Raw genomic sequence first — 15,092 nt, 5'->3', positions numbered from 1 at the left:
ACTAGCGCGGCATGTGGATTTCTTTGGTTCTCGTGTCTCTTCCAGGTCAGTCGGGGCAGCCATGGAGCTGGAGCTTCTCTTCTCCCTCGTCTTCCTCCTGCTGGTTCGTATCTCTGACGTGAGCTCGGAACATCACCTCGATGTTCACCCTCGTACATAGACACCGGCAACCTCGTCATCATGGCGGCGCCAGTCATTCCTGTCTGGATCGACAAAACCACCCTACGGCGAGACCTTCTTTGGCCGCCCCACCGGAACAGCACAGGAAACGCAGAACAGATTGGGCGGTAGTATGATTCCATGCAACTGTGCATTTGTCAACAGATTCAGGATTCACAGCCACATGGATAGAAAATGCCATCCATTTCGTGAGGGCAAAACTCATCCATCATCGCAGATCAATGACATCAGGAGTCCAGGACTAGCAAATGTAATAATAACTGTAACATACCATTGCTCAAAACTTCCATGCTTGTCTGACATAATGAGTTGGTGCGCATATTGTGCAAGTCACCACAAGGTTTTTTGCCTACAAAAATGGCACTAAACGATTACCACCCAATGTAACAGCAAGTGGCTTACACTTGGCTAACACAGCGGCTGTGAACAACAAGCAAAAGTCCTTAGTGTGACCAGTACCCAAGACAAAACAAATCCCTGTTTTTTACTCAGGGTTGACCTTTTGCTTCTTTGAGTGCTTGTTGTTTTTCTTGGCCTCGCGGCGCTCCCTCTTCAGTCCCTTTATGTCACTCGATAAGGCCAACTTCCCAACCTGAATTCAGTAAAAACCATGAATCAGTTTATCATGTCAAAAGCAATCTTGACCATTTTTATTGTTCCAGAAACAAAATAGTATGATACAAACCTGCTGGTCTGGCATGTAGACCTTGCCCAGCTTGCCCTGCACTGGATCCTTGGTGACATTCTTCATCTGCAAGAAGGTTCATAGTAGTGACTCAGGAAGATTTCAGTGAGAATGTAACACAAGGGGACAGTAGTTTTTCAAGGCTAATGGAACTGAAGTTAGTAATCACTAGCAATGTCCAATAAAAGATAACAACAGTTAATCAAATAGTAAAGAGGGACAGTTCCATCAGGTATAGGGGACAGTAGTTTTTCAAGGCTAATGGAACTAAAGTTAGCAATCACTAGCAATGTCCAATAAAAGATAACAACAATTCATCAAATAGTAGAGACAGTTCCATCAGGTATACCTTCTTAGCATGTTCAACAGTCTTCATAGCTTCCTTCTTCAAACTTTCAACTGGAAGCCTATGCCTTCTAACTACCAGATCCATTGAAGGTCCAACTTCAACCAGCTCCATTCTGGGAATAGGTGTGCCTGACCTTTTCAGGCGGAGAGCACAGTGCATCATGTAGACAGTAGTAGGAGAGATTGCTGTGCACACATAGATCCGATCTACACCTGCAAGGTTTAGATTCTCTACAACCTGCATTTAACAGAACAGTTTATTATGAAGCTGAAGAGAATATCCATATCCCGCATACCAGCTTCTATGGACAAATGGTTCACCTCTCCTCTGAAAAGATCAAGCAGCACTTCTTTCAAATGCTTCAGCTCTTCAGAGCTCTCAAAATGTTCTCCTATGAAGGCAAAGAAAGGCTTTGATCCAAGTTTTGGTGCCAGCTTCTTATCATAAACATAAGACTCCATCGATTTGTAGTTCTCAACTCCTACTTCAACAAGGTCATATATGTGGTGGTCATACGTCCTTCCCAATATCAGATTATTGGGTCTCTTTTTTGAATGAGAACCATACTGCAGCAAAAGTTCAAATATAGTTGAAAACAATGGAGTGAGCTTAAGACAAGTCATCAAATCACCATGTTCAACATATGGACATAGGACTCAAGCATTAAACCAGATTTATAAGGGTGGTCAGAAATTCATTGCGTAGCTCATTAGATTATTCTACTTCTACTCCTCGCCATGAATTATTTACAGCATCAGCAAATACAGTATGGCATCATTTTTGCAATGGAAACAATTACTTTTCACACTAAGCATCCAAATGACAAAGTCGGAATGATGTCACTCACCACTATAAGGCTGCAGTCTGTCTTGAGGGAGAAAAATTCCAAAGAAGATTCTCCACCACTTTCAAAAGGCATAATGTTGTCATTCTTCTTGGTGAACTTCACAGCATTATCACGCTTCAGGTGGTAAATATCTGACAGCACAGAGTTCAACACAGCACTAGTCTTGGTACCATGGAGGATCAGTGTCTTTTTGCCGGTCTCAACCTGTCAAAATTATCAGAGCAGAAGCCAGACGTGAGGTTCTGTCACAAAAAAAAAACATGCTATTTCTATTTGCAAATGTCTTATTAGCATACAAGGTTCGAAATATGCAGAACATCCTAATACCTATACCAGCAAGCTAACGTAGAGAATTCCACATGATTTTCAGCACAAATCATAGTGCAGTGCACACTCTGGCAAAAGCTCACATCTTTTTCCAGTTAACTAACCCGCCGCTACATTTACTAAATTATATAGAGCTATATCACTCGCAACGGATAACAAGTATACATGAAGGTAAAGTCTGGATAGACGAAAACAAGGATTAACAGCATCAATTAATACTCGGTAAATGGCAGCTACAATCTTAGCTTCTTCTTTCAACTCTTCTGTGAGCGGAGCAGAACGCAAGGACTGCTGAAGGTTATCACAAGATTGCCTCATCGGTGCTGTTTGTTGTAAGATGGTCCCTGCACAGTGCACACTGACCCAGCAGCGGGCCGTACCACACGTTTTGCAGGCCTTAAAATCAGCCATACAACGCAGAGTAGGCTAGCTAGTTCTGTGGATCAGATGAGGAATCCGGACAAAGATGTACTCTCATTGATGGGTATGAACTGATAGTAGTTTGATGTCTGAATTCTGAAGCTATCTCTACTCTCTCTCGAGAGATTTCTAAGTTTATTCCCCATTGCCATATCCCACTGGAATGCTACCACTGATCGGCACAATTTCGGGAAAAAAAGGGTGGGGTGCCTAATTTGGAGGAAGCCCGGCTAGGTCGCTCATTCTGCAGTCCTCCCCTGGATACGGCCCCCACTCGCCGCAGGGAGAACGGGGGTGGGAGGAAGGGGGGCAGAGAAGGAAGCTTACGAGCTTGGGCGCGTGCTTGAGGAGCTCCCGCCTGGCGCGCTTGGTCTTGGGCACCCTGATCGCCGCCACCATCTTCTCCCTCCGGCTCCGCTCCAAGCCGCCGCCGCGGAGAACAAGCTGCTCACTGGGCAAGCAATACAAATTTGTAATGAGCAAGTTGCAGCTTTTCAGACTTGGGCAGCCAAATTAGAGTCAACTTACCTGTTGCAGACAAGGCAGCGCAGGCCCAGGCGACGGAGGGGGGGGGGGCGACCCGAGGGAGGTGGCGGCGACCCGAGGGAGGCGGTGAAGGGCGCCGGCGACCCGACGAGGAGGTGGAGGACGGCGGCGACCCGACGAGGAGGTGGAGGACGGCGGCGACCCGAGGGAGGCGGTGGAGGGCGGCGGAGGAAGCCCTAGGCGGCGGCGTCTGGGGGAGACGAAGCGCGACGCCCGGAGTGAGGCCCAGACGCCGAGGAGGAGAGGAGGCTACCTGAAACCCCACGACTCCCTATCACCAAACCCTAGAAACCCCACGCGCCGCCTTTGTCCAGGACTAGAGAACGGCGGCGCAGCGCATGAAGCTGTTCTGGGCTGACCCAATCAACTCGATGGGCCTGGTACCTTCTTTGAGGAGGCCGGTATTTTTCTTGGGCTGGTATTTCGTGGGCCGATTTAGGCCCATGAGTCCATGAAGCGAAGCTTCTTTTTTACCCTTTCGTCTCAGCTTTCAACGTCTCTCCCCTTGCCCCTTCGCTTCGGCTGCACGCGAGTCGCAGGCAGACAGGCTCCTCCCGCGGCACTAGCCGTTAACCCCTCGCCGCCCAACGGTCGTCGACGCCGAGCCCCCTTTTCCCGCCTCGTGCAGATCTATTAATGCTCGCCACCTTGCTCTCCGGCTCCTTCATCACTCGCGCGCCCCACCCTTCCCTCTCGATCTCTCTGCACTCTGCTCTCCTCGCGGTCGCAGTCGCAGATCCCGATCGCGACCAACAAGCAGCCGGTGCTCAGACAGCGCGCACGGGGTGATCGATGGCGGGCGGACGCACGGCGCACAAGGCGTTCCTGCTGTGCAACTACACGCTGCTGGGCGCCGCGTCGGCGTGCATCTTCCTCACGCTCTCGCTCCGCCTCGCGCCGTCCCCGTGCGGCCTGCTCCTCGTCTTCCTCCACGCGCTCACCGCCGTCTTCGCCGCCGCCGGCTGCTCGGGCTCCTTCACGGACGGCGGCGCTGGGGCCGGCCGCGCGCAAGCCGCGCACACCGCGGGGGCCGTCCTCACCGCCATCTTCCAGGGCGCCGCCGCGCTGCTCGCCTTCACCCGCACCGCCGACTTCCTCGCCGAGCTGCGGTCCTACGTCCGGGAGGAGGACGGCGAGATCATCCTCAAGCTCGTCGGCGGGCTCGGAACGGCCATCTTCGTCCTCGAGTGGGCCGCGCTCGCGCTCGCCTTTGCGCTCCGGCTCCACGACGATGGCGGCGAGGAAGCCGACGGCGAGTACTCCAAGAGCTGGGCGTCTGGTTACCATGTTTGATTCTGCTCTGATCCCGCACAACAGAGCCTGAAGACTGGAGAAAGACACAAAGCGGAAATCAGAAACGAGGAATTTTTTTTTGTTCATTTGCAGATTGGGCCTTGGGGATATGTTCAACTCTTGTTACTGTGATCATGTAACAAAGTGCAAAGGCAAATGTATTGCTTTGCTCTGTATTCGATTCATTCATGTGATATGATATAAATGAGAAGGGAAACTTTGATTCGGTGACAATGTGCTCTGATCCTTTTCTTTTTGGAGCAAGTAGTGTGGTCAGTTTCTTGTTTCTTCTCTTCCAGAGATTTGGCTGTCTCTCAAGTCTCTAGCCTCTCAGGCCACAAGCCTCCTTCAAACAGCAAGAACTTAGCATATATATGATCACTGATATGATGGATGAGTATGCTTTGGTGATCTGTCAAGCTTTGCCAAATACAACAAAGCAAAATAAAGTCGAAACCTCGTTTTCAACTTTCATTCACTAAGCTGAAGAATTTTACTGTGATCCATTTTTTTATAACAAATTCAACTGACAGATATTGTTTGGGGCCTTGCGGGGGTCAATTTTAGGTTCTCTTGCATATACTGTATTTTGCAGTTTCTAAGCATTTCTCAACCGCTGAAGGCATAGATTACACGGTTAGAGGATGGTGGGCCGTTATTCTAAACTAATTTGGGCCGTTATTATTTGCAATACTGGACCCTTAGGTACGGCCCATTAAAGGTTAGGGCTTCCGCCTTGCTATAAAACCAAGCACGCGTCCGCCGCCGCCGCCATTGTGTCGTCCTTACGCATAGCTAGGGTTTGCGACTGCAGCGCTCGTGGCCTCTCCCAAGCGCAGCAATCATGGTAATTCCCGCTCCTCTCAAATCCAATTTCATCTCTTGATCCTACTCTTCTTCTTTTTCTTCAGGGTAGATCGACGAGCATTTTTAGGATTCAAGAGGTGGAAATTTGTACGCATTCGTTGTTCATCCTCTTTCACTAGTGTGCGGTCGATTTGCTTTTTATTTGTGTAAGCTGGTACCTTGTCATAGATCTAGCTGGCTTGTAGCGAATCGGGTACATATCCTTCTGTTCTGTAGCTGAAATCGAATTTAGTACTGAACTGGGGGGCGACTCAAACTTTCATTGGAGTTCATACTCCAAATAAAGTGAGGCAGTTATGAGACCGGAATGTTAAACTTTGAAACTATTGAATTTACAGGATTTATAGTCCTCAGACGTGACGGGGTGTAAGGGAGCTATACACTGAATTGCTGATTGTAGTCCATTAATTAATCTAATTTAATAATGCAATTGAGGAAACACTGTTGTGGACACCAAGCTTAATTTAAACTCGTTTAACAGTAAAGTTCTTAGTACGTAGGTTACTTCCTTACCAAATAGTGATGTTGTGGTGCTGAACAGGAATGGTAATTTGTTTTGTCGTAAGTGGTGGGTTCTGACTTTTTATTGTTGATGGTAGCCGAAGCAAATCCATGAGATCAAGGACTTCCTTCTCACAGCGAGAAGGAAGGATGCCCGCTCCGTGAGGATCAAGAGGAGCAAGGATGCCGTCAAGTTCAAGGTTCGCTGCTCCAAGTACCTCTACACACTGTGTGTCTATGACACTGAGAAGGCCATCAAGCTGAAGCAGTCTCTGCCTCCTGGTATGTGCTGTATTGGAATTTTTTTCCGAAACAATGTAATGCATAGTTGCTTAAATCCAATTTGATCTATCCTATTGCCTGGTATGTATCTGGATATCTCCATGCTTAATGGTAATGTCCTTTTGTTCCATCGCTTACATATGAAAAAAAAATTAGACATGGAATTGTAATGAAAATAATTGGTCAAGAAATCAAACTTTTGGTATTCATATTGGTAAGCTGTGAACAGAATTTTTGCACTAATAAGTAACCTTGTCATAGAATAGGCATGCCATTCAGTAGGATTTTTGGCTTCTTATTGGGTTTTGCTCAGCATGTACTTTATTGCGAACATCATTTGAGAACCATTGGAATTTATATATGTGCATCATATGAACTTTAGGCAAGCTGTTTAATTTATATTGTTTTACATGCTTTATTTGACTCTGGTTGTCACGCAGGTCTTTTAGCTGAAAGCTCCACTATTCTTTGCTTCAATATTCATAACTTATAAGCCCGCTATTGCAATATCAATATTTGTAAATGCCATTTGCAGTACTTAGTTTGAGTGATGCAGGAATTCAAATGTCACTACCACTGATTATGCCTTTGTGAACTTTGTTCTCCATGATTGGGCATGCATGTCTAAACGAAGTGTTAAGTTATAGGTTACGTACTTTCTTTGATTATGTTCTAGCCTACAGGACCTCTTTTGAGAAGTAGACAGATTAAATCGAAAATTTGGTTCTATCATGTGCCTAAATGCATCTTCCTCCATTGTTCAAATTTTTTTATATACTTATTTTGTTTCAAGTTGAAACACTTCTGAAATTTCCTGGCCATTGTGCAAGTTACTGACTTTGATCTCTTCTTTTGGCAGGCTTGAACGTGCAGGAGGTTTAAGCTTTGGAAATAGTGACTACAGCACCGGTGCTGGTTGCTTCAAAGATTTGCCAATCTACCTTAAATTTAGTTTCTGTATGTGACCTCCGACTGTTTTAAATGAATTGCTGTGATTGAGACGAAATGTTATGTGGAAGTAATGTGATGGCTGGCGAGCCTCGATTTGATATTCGAATGACTGTTCTTCTCTTTTCTCTTTTCAAAACAGCACATTTCTTAGTTCTGTTGTCAAATTAAATTAGGTTTGTCGAATGTGGAGATTGCGAAAACCCAACAGCAAGCTAGAGATGGTTTTCTAATACCTACTCGTATATTCTCATAGGCTGTGCCTGTCGACCAACGACCAGCTGTCTACTAGTTTTTGTTTCTTTTTTTTTTGAAGGCAGGTAGTTGTCTAGTTAATGTAGCTGTCGCATGGCATCACAGGTGATTTCGAGAGTGGTTAGTGAGGATTACTGAATTAGTGTATGAAGTGCCTCTAGCGCCTTCCGGTAAATGAATCAGCATGTACTTGGGTTTGTGCAATTTTCCCTTGGCCAAACACAAGTCGTCATGCGTTCTGGCGAACTGACACTAGCAAATCAATCTCAACCACGAACATATCTTTCAAGTTCAGATCAATACCCGGGTTTACCTTGGCCAATACACGTTGGATGACGATGTGCAAGTGTGATGGTAATGGTATAGACGCACAAGAAGCTGGACGACCAGAAGGGTTCTTCCGGCCGTGGAGCAGCATGCCGCGGGCGGCAACGAAACGAAACAAACGTCGTCCCGGTGACATGGCGGCCTCCTACTGGCCGCCGGCGCAGCTCCGACGAGCGGCGATTCGCTCCAGCGGGGATCGGTGACGCTCCGCTGTTAACGTCGTGCTCAGCGGCCGGCGGTCCGGTCTCCGGGCCCCACAGCTCGGAGGGATGGGACGTCGCGATCCACGGTGGACTTTGACAAAGTCAACGTCGTCGCCCGCTCCGCGTCGGCGTCGCTGTCCCACATAGCCGGTCCGCCACGGAGGACCGGACCGGCCTTCACACTGCCGGTCTCCACCAGCAGCGAGTGACCTCCCCACTCCCTGGTAAACCGGCCCGCGTCTTCGCAGAAATCACAGGAATGCCATTAGCCTCGGCGAAACGGCGCCGGAATGCAATGGCATCACCGTGAATAATCCCTGGGCCTAGGCCCCTTCTCGGTTCCCCTAGCTTTACAAATATTCCCTTCGCGGTTCCCAGTTGCCCACCGGCAGCGACTAGTAGTAGTGGTAGGACAGCTCGCTGCTCCTCCTCCACCGCGCCTACTGAGGGCGGGGAAGGGCGATGGGCCGCGCCTTCCTCCACCGCGCGCTGGTCCTCTCGTCGCTGCTCCTCCTCGCCTCCGGCGAGATCTTCTTCGAGGAGCGATTCGATGGTACTGTGCCTGCACCGGGGTTAATTTTGTTCTCGGTTTAGTTAATTGGCGAGCTTGATTCGTTGTCAGCGGTTGTCCTCGAGGTGCGATTCGTTGGCACTGGGACTGTGCCGGATTGATTCGGTGTTCGTTTGTGCTATCCGCCCGTGTGGTTTGGTGTCACTGTCACCAGTTACTGCTGACACCGAGAGATTCAGAATTTCAGTTAGTTGTTTCAGAGAGTTGTTTATTTTCCTATAGCTTAGCTTTCAGTAGGCCCTTTTTTTTTAAAGAAAAACAACCGGCGAGAGCTTTACCGGGCATGCATTAATAGAGGAGTAGACTTCAATTTAGTCTAGAGAGATTGGTGCTGTTTTTTTTTAAGAAAGAGAGATTGGTACTGTTAGCTGTGCCTTCTTGTATGCTCCAGTGGTCCAACCTCAAGAGTGAACAGGGCATGATAGAGTGAGACTGTGAGAGTCAACTTACGGTTCTGTTGATATGATGTCTTGTGCAACCAAGAACTTATCAGTATAACCAATGGCACCATGCTCGAGTTTCTTGTTTTTTGGTGCATTTTTTTTGTTTGTGCTTAATGAAATTGTGCCACATGGTAACATTCAGATGGGTGGGAGCACCGTTGGGTGAAATCTGATTGGAAAAGGAGCCAAGGACAAGCTGGAACATTCCGGCACACAGCGGGAACCTATTCTGGAGATCCTGATGATAAAGGTGAGTGTTATTCATGGGTGGACCTACATTATGTGTAATAAGGGGCTTGTGACCCCTCTCTTTATTTGTTGAGTATTTTGTATTTTACAAAGACAGGTTCTACTTTGATAGTGACAGTGGATATTTTGACACTCAGTCTCCGGCTAGATATGCCTTGGGTACATCGTTTCATGCATTATATGATTATTTGCACTCGGCAACTGTTTTTCAGGTATACAAACAACTGGGGATGCCAAACATTTTGCTATATCGGCAAAATTCTCAGAATTTAGTAACAAGAACCGAACATTAGTGGTCCAGTACTCGCTAAAAATCGAGCAGGATATTGAATGTGGCGGTGCTTACATCAAACTCATGTCTGGCCATGTCAACCAGAAGAAATTTGGTGGCGACACACCTTACAGGTTGATGTTCTCTCTATTTTTGGCCTAAGAAACGAATTTGTTTATGAGGTTTCTTCATAATTCATAATTATAGATAACAAATGTGCTTTTGTCTATCCATGAAGTCTACATATGCAACTTTATGGTTTTCACCTCAAAGTAGAACAAAATTTTCAGTAAAACAGGTAGTGGTGATACCTTAGGAGTTCTTGCATATGCCTAGAGAATCACCAATGGTAACGTGGTCATCTGTGGAGATTGATTGCAGTTGTCAAGGACAGTCCATGACTTTTTCCAAAACATTATCGACATATTAGCCTGCGTCAAGCTTATAACATTGATTTCACTAGCCGTTGGGCATCATGAAAATATCTTTACTGGTAGGTACCAGCTAAAAATTGGTTGGATGATAATCTAAAACTAGAGGCAAGCCTAAGCACCACATACCATGAGTGATCTAGTGACGAATGTATTGTTTACTCGTTGCCTACCTATTGAATTGAACTGTTAGTAATTCCTTGGTCCGTCTTATCTTCTGCTGATTATTACCTACTAACTGTCTTAATGTTTACTTATGCAGCTTCATGTTTGGGCCTGATATATGTGGGGATCAGAAAAAGAAGCTCCATCTCATACTTTCGTACCAGGGGCAAAACTACCCTATCAAGAAAGATTTAAAATGTGAAACAGACAAGTTGACACATTTTTACACATTTGTTCTCAGACCTGATGCCACTTATAGCATCCTTATTGATAACCGGGAGAGAGAATTTGGGAGCATGTACACTGACTGGGATATCCTTCCTCCTCGTAGGATCAAAGATGTTAATGCAAAAAAGGTTCGGGATTTTCTGGCATGTTAAAAGCATGTCATACAGTAATTTCAACCATGCCTTTCCTTATACATTGGTTTCTTTCAGCCAAAAGATTGGGATGACAGGGAGTATATTGAAGATCCTGATCAAGTTAAGCCAGAGGTATGTTTTGTCATATGTCCTGTCATAAACATATCTTGATAAATAATTCTCTATAACCTTTTAATCTTCACTGACCAGGGATATGACTCAATTCCTAAAGAGATACCTGATCCTAAGGACAAAAAGGTATGCATAACTTTGAATTATGATTTTTTAATAATATAAATCCAGTAAAATTTGAACAATTTAACTAACACTTTCATGCTTCAGAGCACTTTATTCGAACCTAAGTATGCAAATGATACACATTTACTATTTATAGTATGAGACAAATGAGGATAGAAAAATATTCCATTACATTCGAGTTTGTTACCATTGCTTTCCTTTTAAACATTCAGTCACTTTTACTGATTCACTAGCGGGTGGCAATAATTTCTAGGCATTCATCACTAAACAAACACAAGATGTTAATACTTTCGATTAATGCTAAATTAGCCTGAGTCATGGGATGACGACGACGACGGTATATGGAAGCCTAGAATGATACCGAATCCAGAATACAAGGGACCATGGAAGCGGAAGGTTTATTTTCTAGACTAATTATATTCCCTTAACCTTTTATCCCTCTAATATTTATGTACTCATGCATTTCTGCTCTCAGAAAATTAAGAATCCTAACTACAAAGGAAAGTGGAAGACCCCATGGATTGACAATCCAGGTGAGCGACATATATATCTGATCTTCTGCCTTGTGCTATAGTAATGCCCTTTACATATTGTCATGTAGATCATGTCTACTGTTTGTCAAATAAAAGTTTTATGTATTTCTCCTGATAGTAACTTTACTGCATCTTGCATGCTCAATAGAACTTTAATTGAACTACCTTTTGCAGAGTTTGAGGATGACCCGGACCTATACGTTTTGAAACCTTTGCAGTATGTGGGGATTGAAGTCTGGCAGGTACCAAACATCATAGTTGGTCAACCACGTGTACCCCATCACAATCCTTGGTTGTATCAAATGACATAAATCCTATCTGAACTTACTACTACCATAATATACAGGTCAAAGCCGGTTCTGTTTTTGACAACATTTTGATTTGTGATGATCCGGACTATGCAAGACATGTTGTAGATGAAACTTTTGCTGCAAATAAGGAGGTACGCACACGATATGTTGTGATCCATGATGTCTCCCACTGGGAACCCTTTGCTCAGTTTATTTATGTACTGCAGGCTGAAAAGGAGGCCTTCGAAGGAGCTGAAAAGAAGAGGAAGGCTAGAGAAGAAGAGGTTAATTAGCATGGAATTGAATTTTGATCCTCTTTCTGCTCTGGTTGCCGTTGTCTGTTAACAATTCTGAAATTCTGAATGTGAGCCTGGGTGGAGTTAACCGGCTTTGCTTTTCCACAGGAAGCACGGCGGGCGCGGGAGGAAGGGGAGAGACGAAGGCGAGAGAGGGATAGGGACCGTGGCAGGGATCGTTACAGGGATAGATATAAGGTACATTTCTTCTGTTTGTCATACTGGACCTTTTTTCCCTGTCACAGTTTGGTTTGTCTTGTCCTTGTCATATAGGCTCTTCTTTTCTTGGTTTATAGTTCAATATATTTCAACCCCTTAATTTATCCCTGGCCTTCTTAAGGATTATCTGCCAGAAGTTTCAGGCCTTAGGTGTGTAGATCATTGCTTCCCCGTAGATAGGCAGTATAAACAATTAATACGATGATAATAGGCATGGCCAGCACACCAGTGAAGAATTTTAGACTTCATCAGGCCAGTGACCGAATTTAGGGGAACTGTATGCCAAGTATTTATAGCTGCATAGTCAGTGTCAGTAATATGGTAAAGTGCTTTATACATCAACATGCTGACATATTCTTCCTTTCCTCTGCATTTGCAGCGTCATAGGCACTACGACTACCATGTAAGTTGCAAAACATCTTCATTTCTTATCCTCGAATGCCCATAGTTACACAATAAAGAGGTATCTGACATTATAAATCATTTGTTTTCATGTTTAGGACGAGCTATAGATCTTGCACCTTCGAAATCTGCTGGGCATCAGTTGTTCGTCTATGGAAAGGGGCCTTCATGATTGTGTTAATAAGATGTGCCACTTTGTGGCAAAGATATTTGAAGTCCTTGGCCGTACTGTTACAGTCATGGAGACGGAGAGCACACGCTGAATTTGTATGTTGCACAACCTGAATCAGACTGAAACTGTGATTCCGTACAGATTCAACCCGCCCCACCGCGGCTGTAACTAAATTTCCACGTTGGCCATGAAATGTGAGCTGTAGCCTGTATGTTCTTGTACTCTTATGTTTACCACGTCGTGTTACATTCACGCTGCAGATGTTGAGAAACCTTTCATTTTTAATTTCATTTTTGTCGTTGCTCTGCTTTCAGGACAAGGAACTTCAGGACTAGCTTTTTTTCCATTTAATTGGCCTACTCCTCACTCATTTTTTTACTATTAAAGCAGTTCACACAGCTAAAGAGACCATGGCACAATTTGACTTGAGAATGCTTTGATGGGAAACTGATCCAAACAAACATCCAAAATTTTAGATTGAACACGGGAGACAGTGAAAGCAAATAATGGGCTTTAATATCCTGTCAAAAAGCGTAGCACAATAACGTTTTAATAACAACATAACTGAACAAATATATGTCCTTCTACCAACTAAAACAACAGGTCGAAGAACATCGGGACTTCCAAGGTGAGATCTTGTCAAAAATCTGTCATCAGTCATCGAACAACAGGAGAACGTGCTTACGCACTCCAGCAACTCAAAAGCACCTTGTCCAGGTCATGAGGGAACTGCCCAACGATCAGCAGGTCCAAATGTCGCACCACCAAGAAGACGCCGTCGCCGGTGAAACAGCAGAAGAGGGCATGCTGCACGTGTTCGACGCACCTGTGACTGTGGGTGCAGCACCAGCACTACCTAGCTCATCGCCGTAAGTTGGCGCTCCAAGAAACCAACGGCGGGAACAGGGCGACGGGATGTCATTGCCGATCCAAGAAGCAGGGAACGAGGCTCCCGAATCCCAGTAAGCAGGAGCAGGAGCGGGAGCGGGAGCGGGAGCGGGAGGGGCATCGCCGGCCGTCAAGAAGCTCATTGTTTCGTCCGTCTCAGGCATCCAGAAGCTATGAATAGACTTACTAGAAGTGATCTTGTCCTGCTCCTGTGACGGCTCTGGTTCAGGTCTGAAAGCGTAGTCTTCTGTAGCACCGCTGCTGTCCTGCAAGTCAAGCCAACCTTCAGAGCTGAGTTTTTCCTGCGATGTCATCCCTGGCTCGGATCCGAGAGCAGAATCAAGTGTGGCTGTAAAGCTGCTGCTGTTGTTCTGCCACGCCTCATGGTTATACAAGGCACCGCTGAGCTCTTCCAGCGTCAAGAACATGACCGCCGGAACTGGAACAGGGGAATCGAAAAGCCTTCGCCTCGCCTTCACGGGAGCAGAGGCCAGATCGGCATGGCCTTCAGAGCTGGCATGCGACGTCCCTGGAATGGATCCGAGAGCAGAGCCAGGTACGGCTGTAGAGCTGCAGTTCTCCTGCCACGCCGCTAGGTTATACCGCGCCATAGTGCTGAGCTCTTCCTGCGGCGTGACCACCAGAACTGGAGCAGGGGATTCGAAAAGCCGCCGCTTCGCCATCACGGGAGCAGAGGCCAGATCGGCGCTGTCGTCAGTAGCCTTCCTCTTGCGCGCTGATGCAGACGACGACGCGGATCCGCTGGAGCTGCGCGAGTGGGTGTGCGCCTTGTAGATCTTGCAAAGAACCAGCTGGGGCTCGCCGCCGCGGACGCGGTCGTGGTCGGCCCCCTGATCGTCGCTGAACTCCACCATGTACCAGTCGGTCCGCTCGTTGCAGCTCCTGCCGCTGCCGGCCCTGCGCTTGTACGAGAAGTACTGGCCGTGGCCGACGCAGTTGCCCTCGCCGTCGAGCACGCGCCGGGGCGCGCGCTCGGAGTGCCACGTGCCCTCGCCGCCGCCGACCCGGCGGGACTTGCGGGTGTCGCTGGCGCTCTTGGGCCGCACGTGGGTGAAGAAGAACCAGGAGCCGCCCTCCCCCTTCCTCGCCGGCGGGGCCGGGCGGTGGGCCGCCGTGAGCGCGGCAGGGTCGGTGGCGTAGATGTCCGCGTCGTGGAAATGCGCGGCGGCGGCGGTGGGGAGGGGCTCGCCCGCGAGCTTCCGGCGGAGGAGGGCGAGGAGCCCGTCGTCGGCGGGGGCGAACACGCCGTCGCCGCCGGGAGGGAACGGCGTCTCCGTGGGGGGAGGCATCGCGCCCGGTCTGGGATCGGATCGGGGCGGGTGGTGGGTTGAGTCGAGAGCGAGATCGGGAGAGGGTTTAGGGCAAGAGCAAGAAAGCAAAAAGACGGCGGAAGGGGGGGACGCGGAGATTTGATTTTGCCCGGGACTCGCTTTAAATTAGCGCGGCCTCGGTGGGGGGGGGGGGGGGGGGGGGGGGTTCGCCTCGCGCCTG

General features: G+C 47.3%; 4 protein-coding genes across 6 annotated transcripts; 3 read left to right on the top strand and 1 right to left on the bottom strand.

Annotated features, from left to right (window-relative positions):
• Positions 1–422: 422 nt before the first annotated feature.
• LOC120664995 (ribosome production factor 2 homolog) lies at positions 423–3,627 on the bottom strand. Its single transcript, XM_039944408.1, has 7 exons — positions 3,337–3,627; positions 3,136–3,259; positions 2,062–2,265; positions 1,535–1,780; positions 1,215–1,451; positions 866–931; positions 423–772 (listed from the first exon to the last, which is right to left on the bottom strand). The coding sequence occupies exons 2-7, from the start codon at positions 3,205–3,207 to the stop codon at positions 665–667; spliced, it is 933 nt and encodes a 310-aa protein (XP_039800342.1). The 5' UTR covers positions 3,208–3,259; positions 3,337–3,627; the 3' UTR covers positions 423–664.
• Positions 3,628–3,923: 296 nt separating this feature from the next.
• On the top strand, positions 3,924–4,881 carry LOC120664994. Its single transcript, XM_039944407.1, has one exon. The coding sequence runs from the start codon at positions 4,147–4,149 to the stop codon at positions 4,645–4,647; it is 501 nt and encodes a 166-aa protein (XP_039800341.1). The 5' UTR covers positions 3,924–4,146; the 3' UTR covers positions 4,648–4,881.
• Positions 4,882–5,393: 512 nt separating this feature from the next.
• LOC120664993 (60S ribosomal protein L38-like) lies at positions 5,394–7,354 on the top strand. Of its 2 annotated transcripts, XM_039944405.1 has the most exons (4): positions 5,422–5,494; positions 5,559–5,591; positions 6,114–6,297; positions 7,157–7,354. In XM_039944405.1, exons 1-4 carry the CDS (start codon positions 5,492–5,494, stop codon positions 7,177–7,179), a joined length of 243 nt encoding a protein of 80 aa, XP_039800339.1. In that variant the 5' UTR covers positions 5,422–5,491; the 3' UTR covers positions 7,180–7,354. The 2 variants fall into 2 exon arrangements, with proteins under 2 accessions (XP_039800340.1, XP_039800339.1); XM_039944406.1 differs by lacking the exon at positions 5,559–5,591 and having other exon boundaries at positions 5,394–5,494.
• Positions 7,355–8,392: 1,038 nt separating this feature from the next.
• On the top strand, positions 8,393–13,005 carry LOC120664992 (calreticulin-3-like). 2 transcript variants are annotated; one of them, XM_039944404.1, is made up of 14 exons: positions 8,393–8,583; positions 9,187–9,294; positions 9,506–9,698; positions 10,258–10,516; positions 10,598–10,654; positions 10,733–10,780; positions 11,090–11,176; positions 11,256–11,313; positions 11,488–11,555; positions 11,660–11,755; positions 11,831–11,887; positions 12,008–12,097; positions 12,498–12,521; positions 12,619–13,005. In XM_039944404.1, the coding sequence occupies exons 1-14, from the start codon at positions 8,493–8,495 to the stop codon at positions 12,628–12,630; spliced, it is 1,248 nt and encodes a 415-aa protein (XP_039800338.1). In that variant the 5' UTR covers positions 8,393–8,492; the 3' UTR covers positions 12,631–13,005. The 2 variants fall into 2 exon arrangements, with proteins under 2 accessions (XP_039800338.1, XP_039800337.1); XM_039944403.1 differs by having other exon boundaries at positions 11,660–11,887.
• Positions 13,006–15,092: the final 2,087 nt, after the last annotated feature.

The sequence above is a fragment of the Panicum virgatum genome, chromosome 3N (genome assembly GCF_016808335.1).
Source record: "Panicum virgatum strain AP13 chromosome 3N, P.virgatum_v5, whole genome shotgun sequence".
Lineage (NCBI taxonomy): Eukaryota > Viridiplantae > Streptophyta > Magnoliopsida > Poales > Poaceae > Panicum > Panicum virgatum.
The sequence above is the reverse complement of the archived record's forward strand: the minus strand, read 5'-3'. Positions and strand labels throughout refer to the sequence as shown.

What these genes read in the sequence shown, in the direction of transcription:
- LOC120664992 (XM_039944403.1), top strand. Translation starts at nt 8,493, where the DNA reads ATGGGCCGCGCCTTCCTCCACCGCGCGCTGGTCCTCTCGTCGCTGCTC. An exon ending in CTTCGAGGAGCGATTCGATG is followed by an intron (nt 8,584 to 9,186) that starts GTACTGTGCCTG and finishes GGTAACATTCAG; the next exon opens with ATGGGTGGGAGCACCGTTGG. An exon ending in GGAAGGCTAGAGAAGAAGAG is followed by an intron (nt 11,888 to 12,007) that starts GTTAATTAGCAT and finishes GCTTTTCCACAG; the next exon opens with GAAGCACGGCGGGCGCGGGA.
- LOC120664995 (XM_039944408.1), bottom strand. Translation starts at nt 3,207, where the DNA reads ATGGTGGCGGCGATCAGGGTGCCCAAGACCAAGCGCGCCAGGCGGGAG. An exon ending in TTGATCTTTTCAGAGGAGAG is followed by an intron (nt 1,452 to 1,534) that starts GTGAACCATTTG and finishes TGTTAAATGCAG; the next exon opens with GTTGTAGAGAATCTAAACCT. An exon ending in CTGTTGAACATGCTAAGAAG is followed by an intron (nt 932 to 1,214) that starts GTATACCTGATG and finishes ACCTTCTTGCAG; the next exon opens with ATGAAGAATGTCACCAAGGA.
- LOC120664994 (XM_039944407.1), top strand. Translation starts at nt 4,147, where the DNA reads ATGGCGGGCGGACGCACGGCGCACAAGGCGTTCCTGCTGTGCAACTAC.
- LOC120664993 (XM_039944405.1), top strand. An exon ending in GCATTTTTAGGATTCAAGAG is followed by an intron (nt 5,592 to 6,113) that starts GTGGAAATTTGT and finishes TGTTGATGGTAG; the next exon opens with CCGAAGCAAATCCATGAGAT. An exon ending in GAAGCAGTCTCTGCCTCCTG is followed by an intron (nt 6,298 to 7,156) that starts GTATGTGCTGTA and finishes TTCTTTTGGCAG; the next exon opens with GCTTGAACGTGCAGGAGGTT.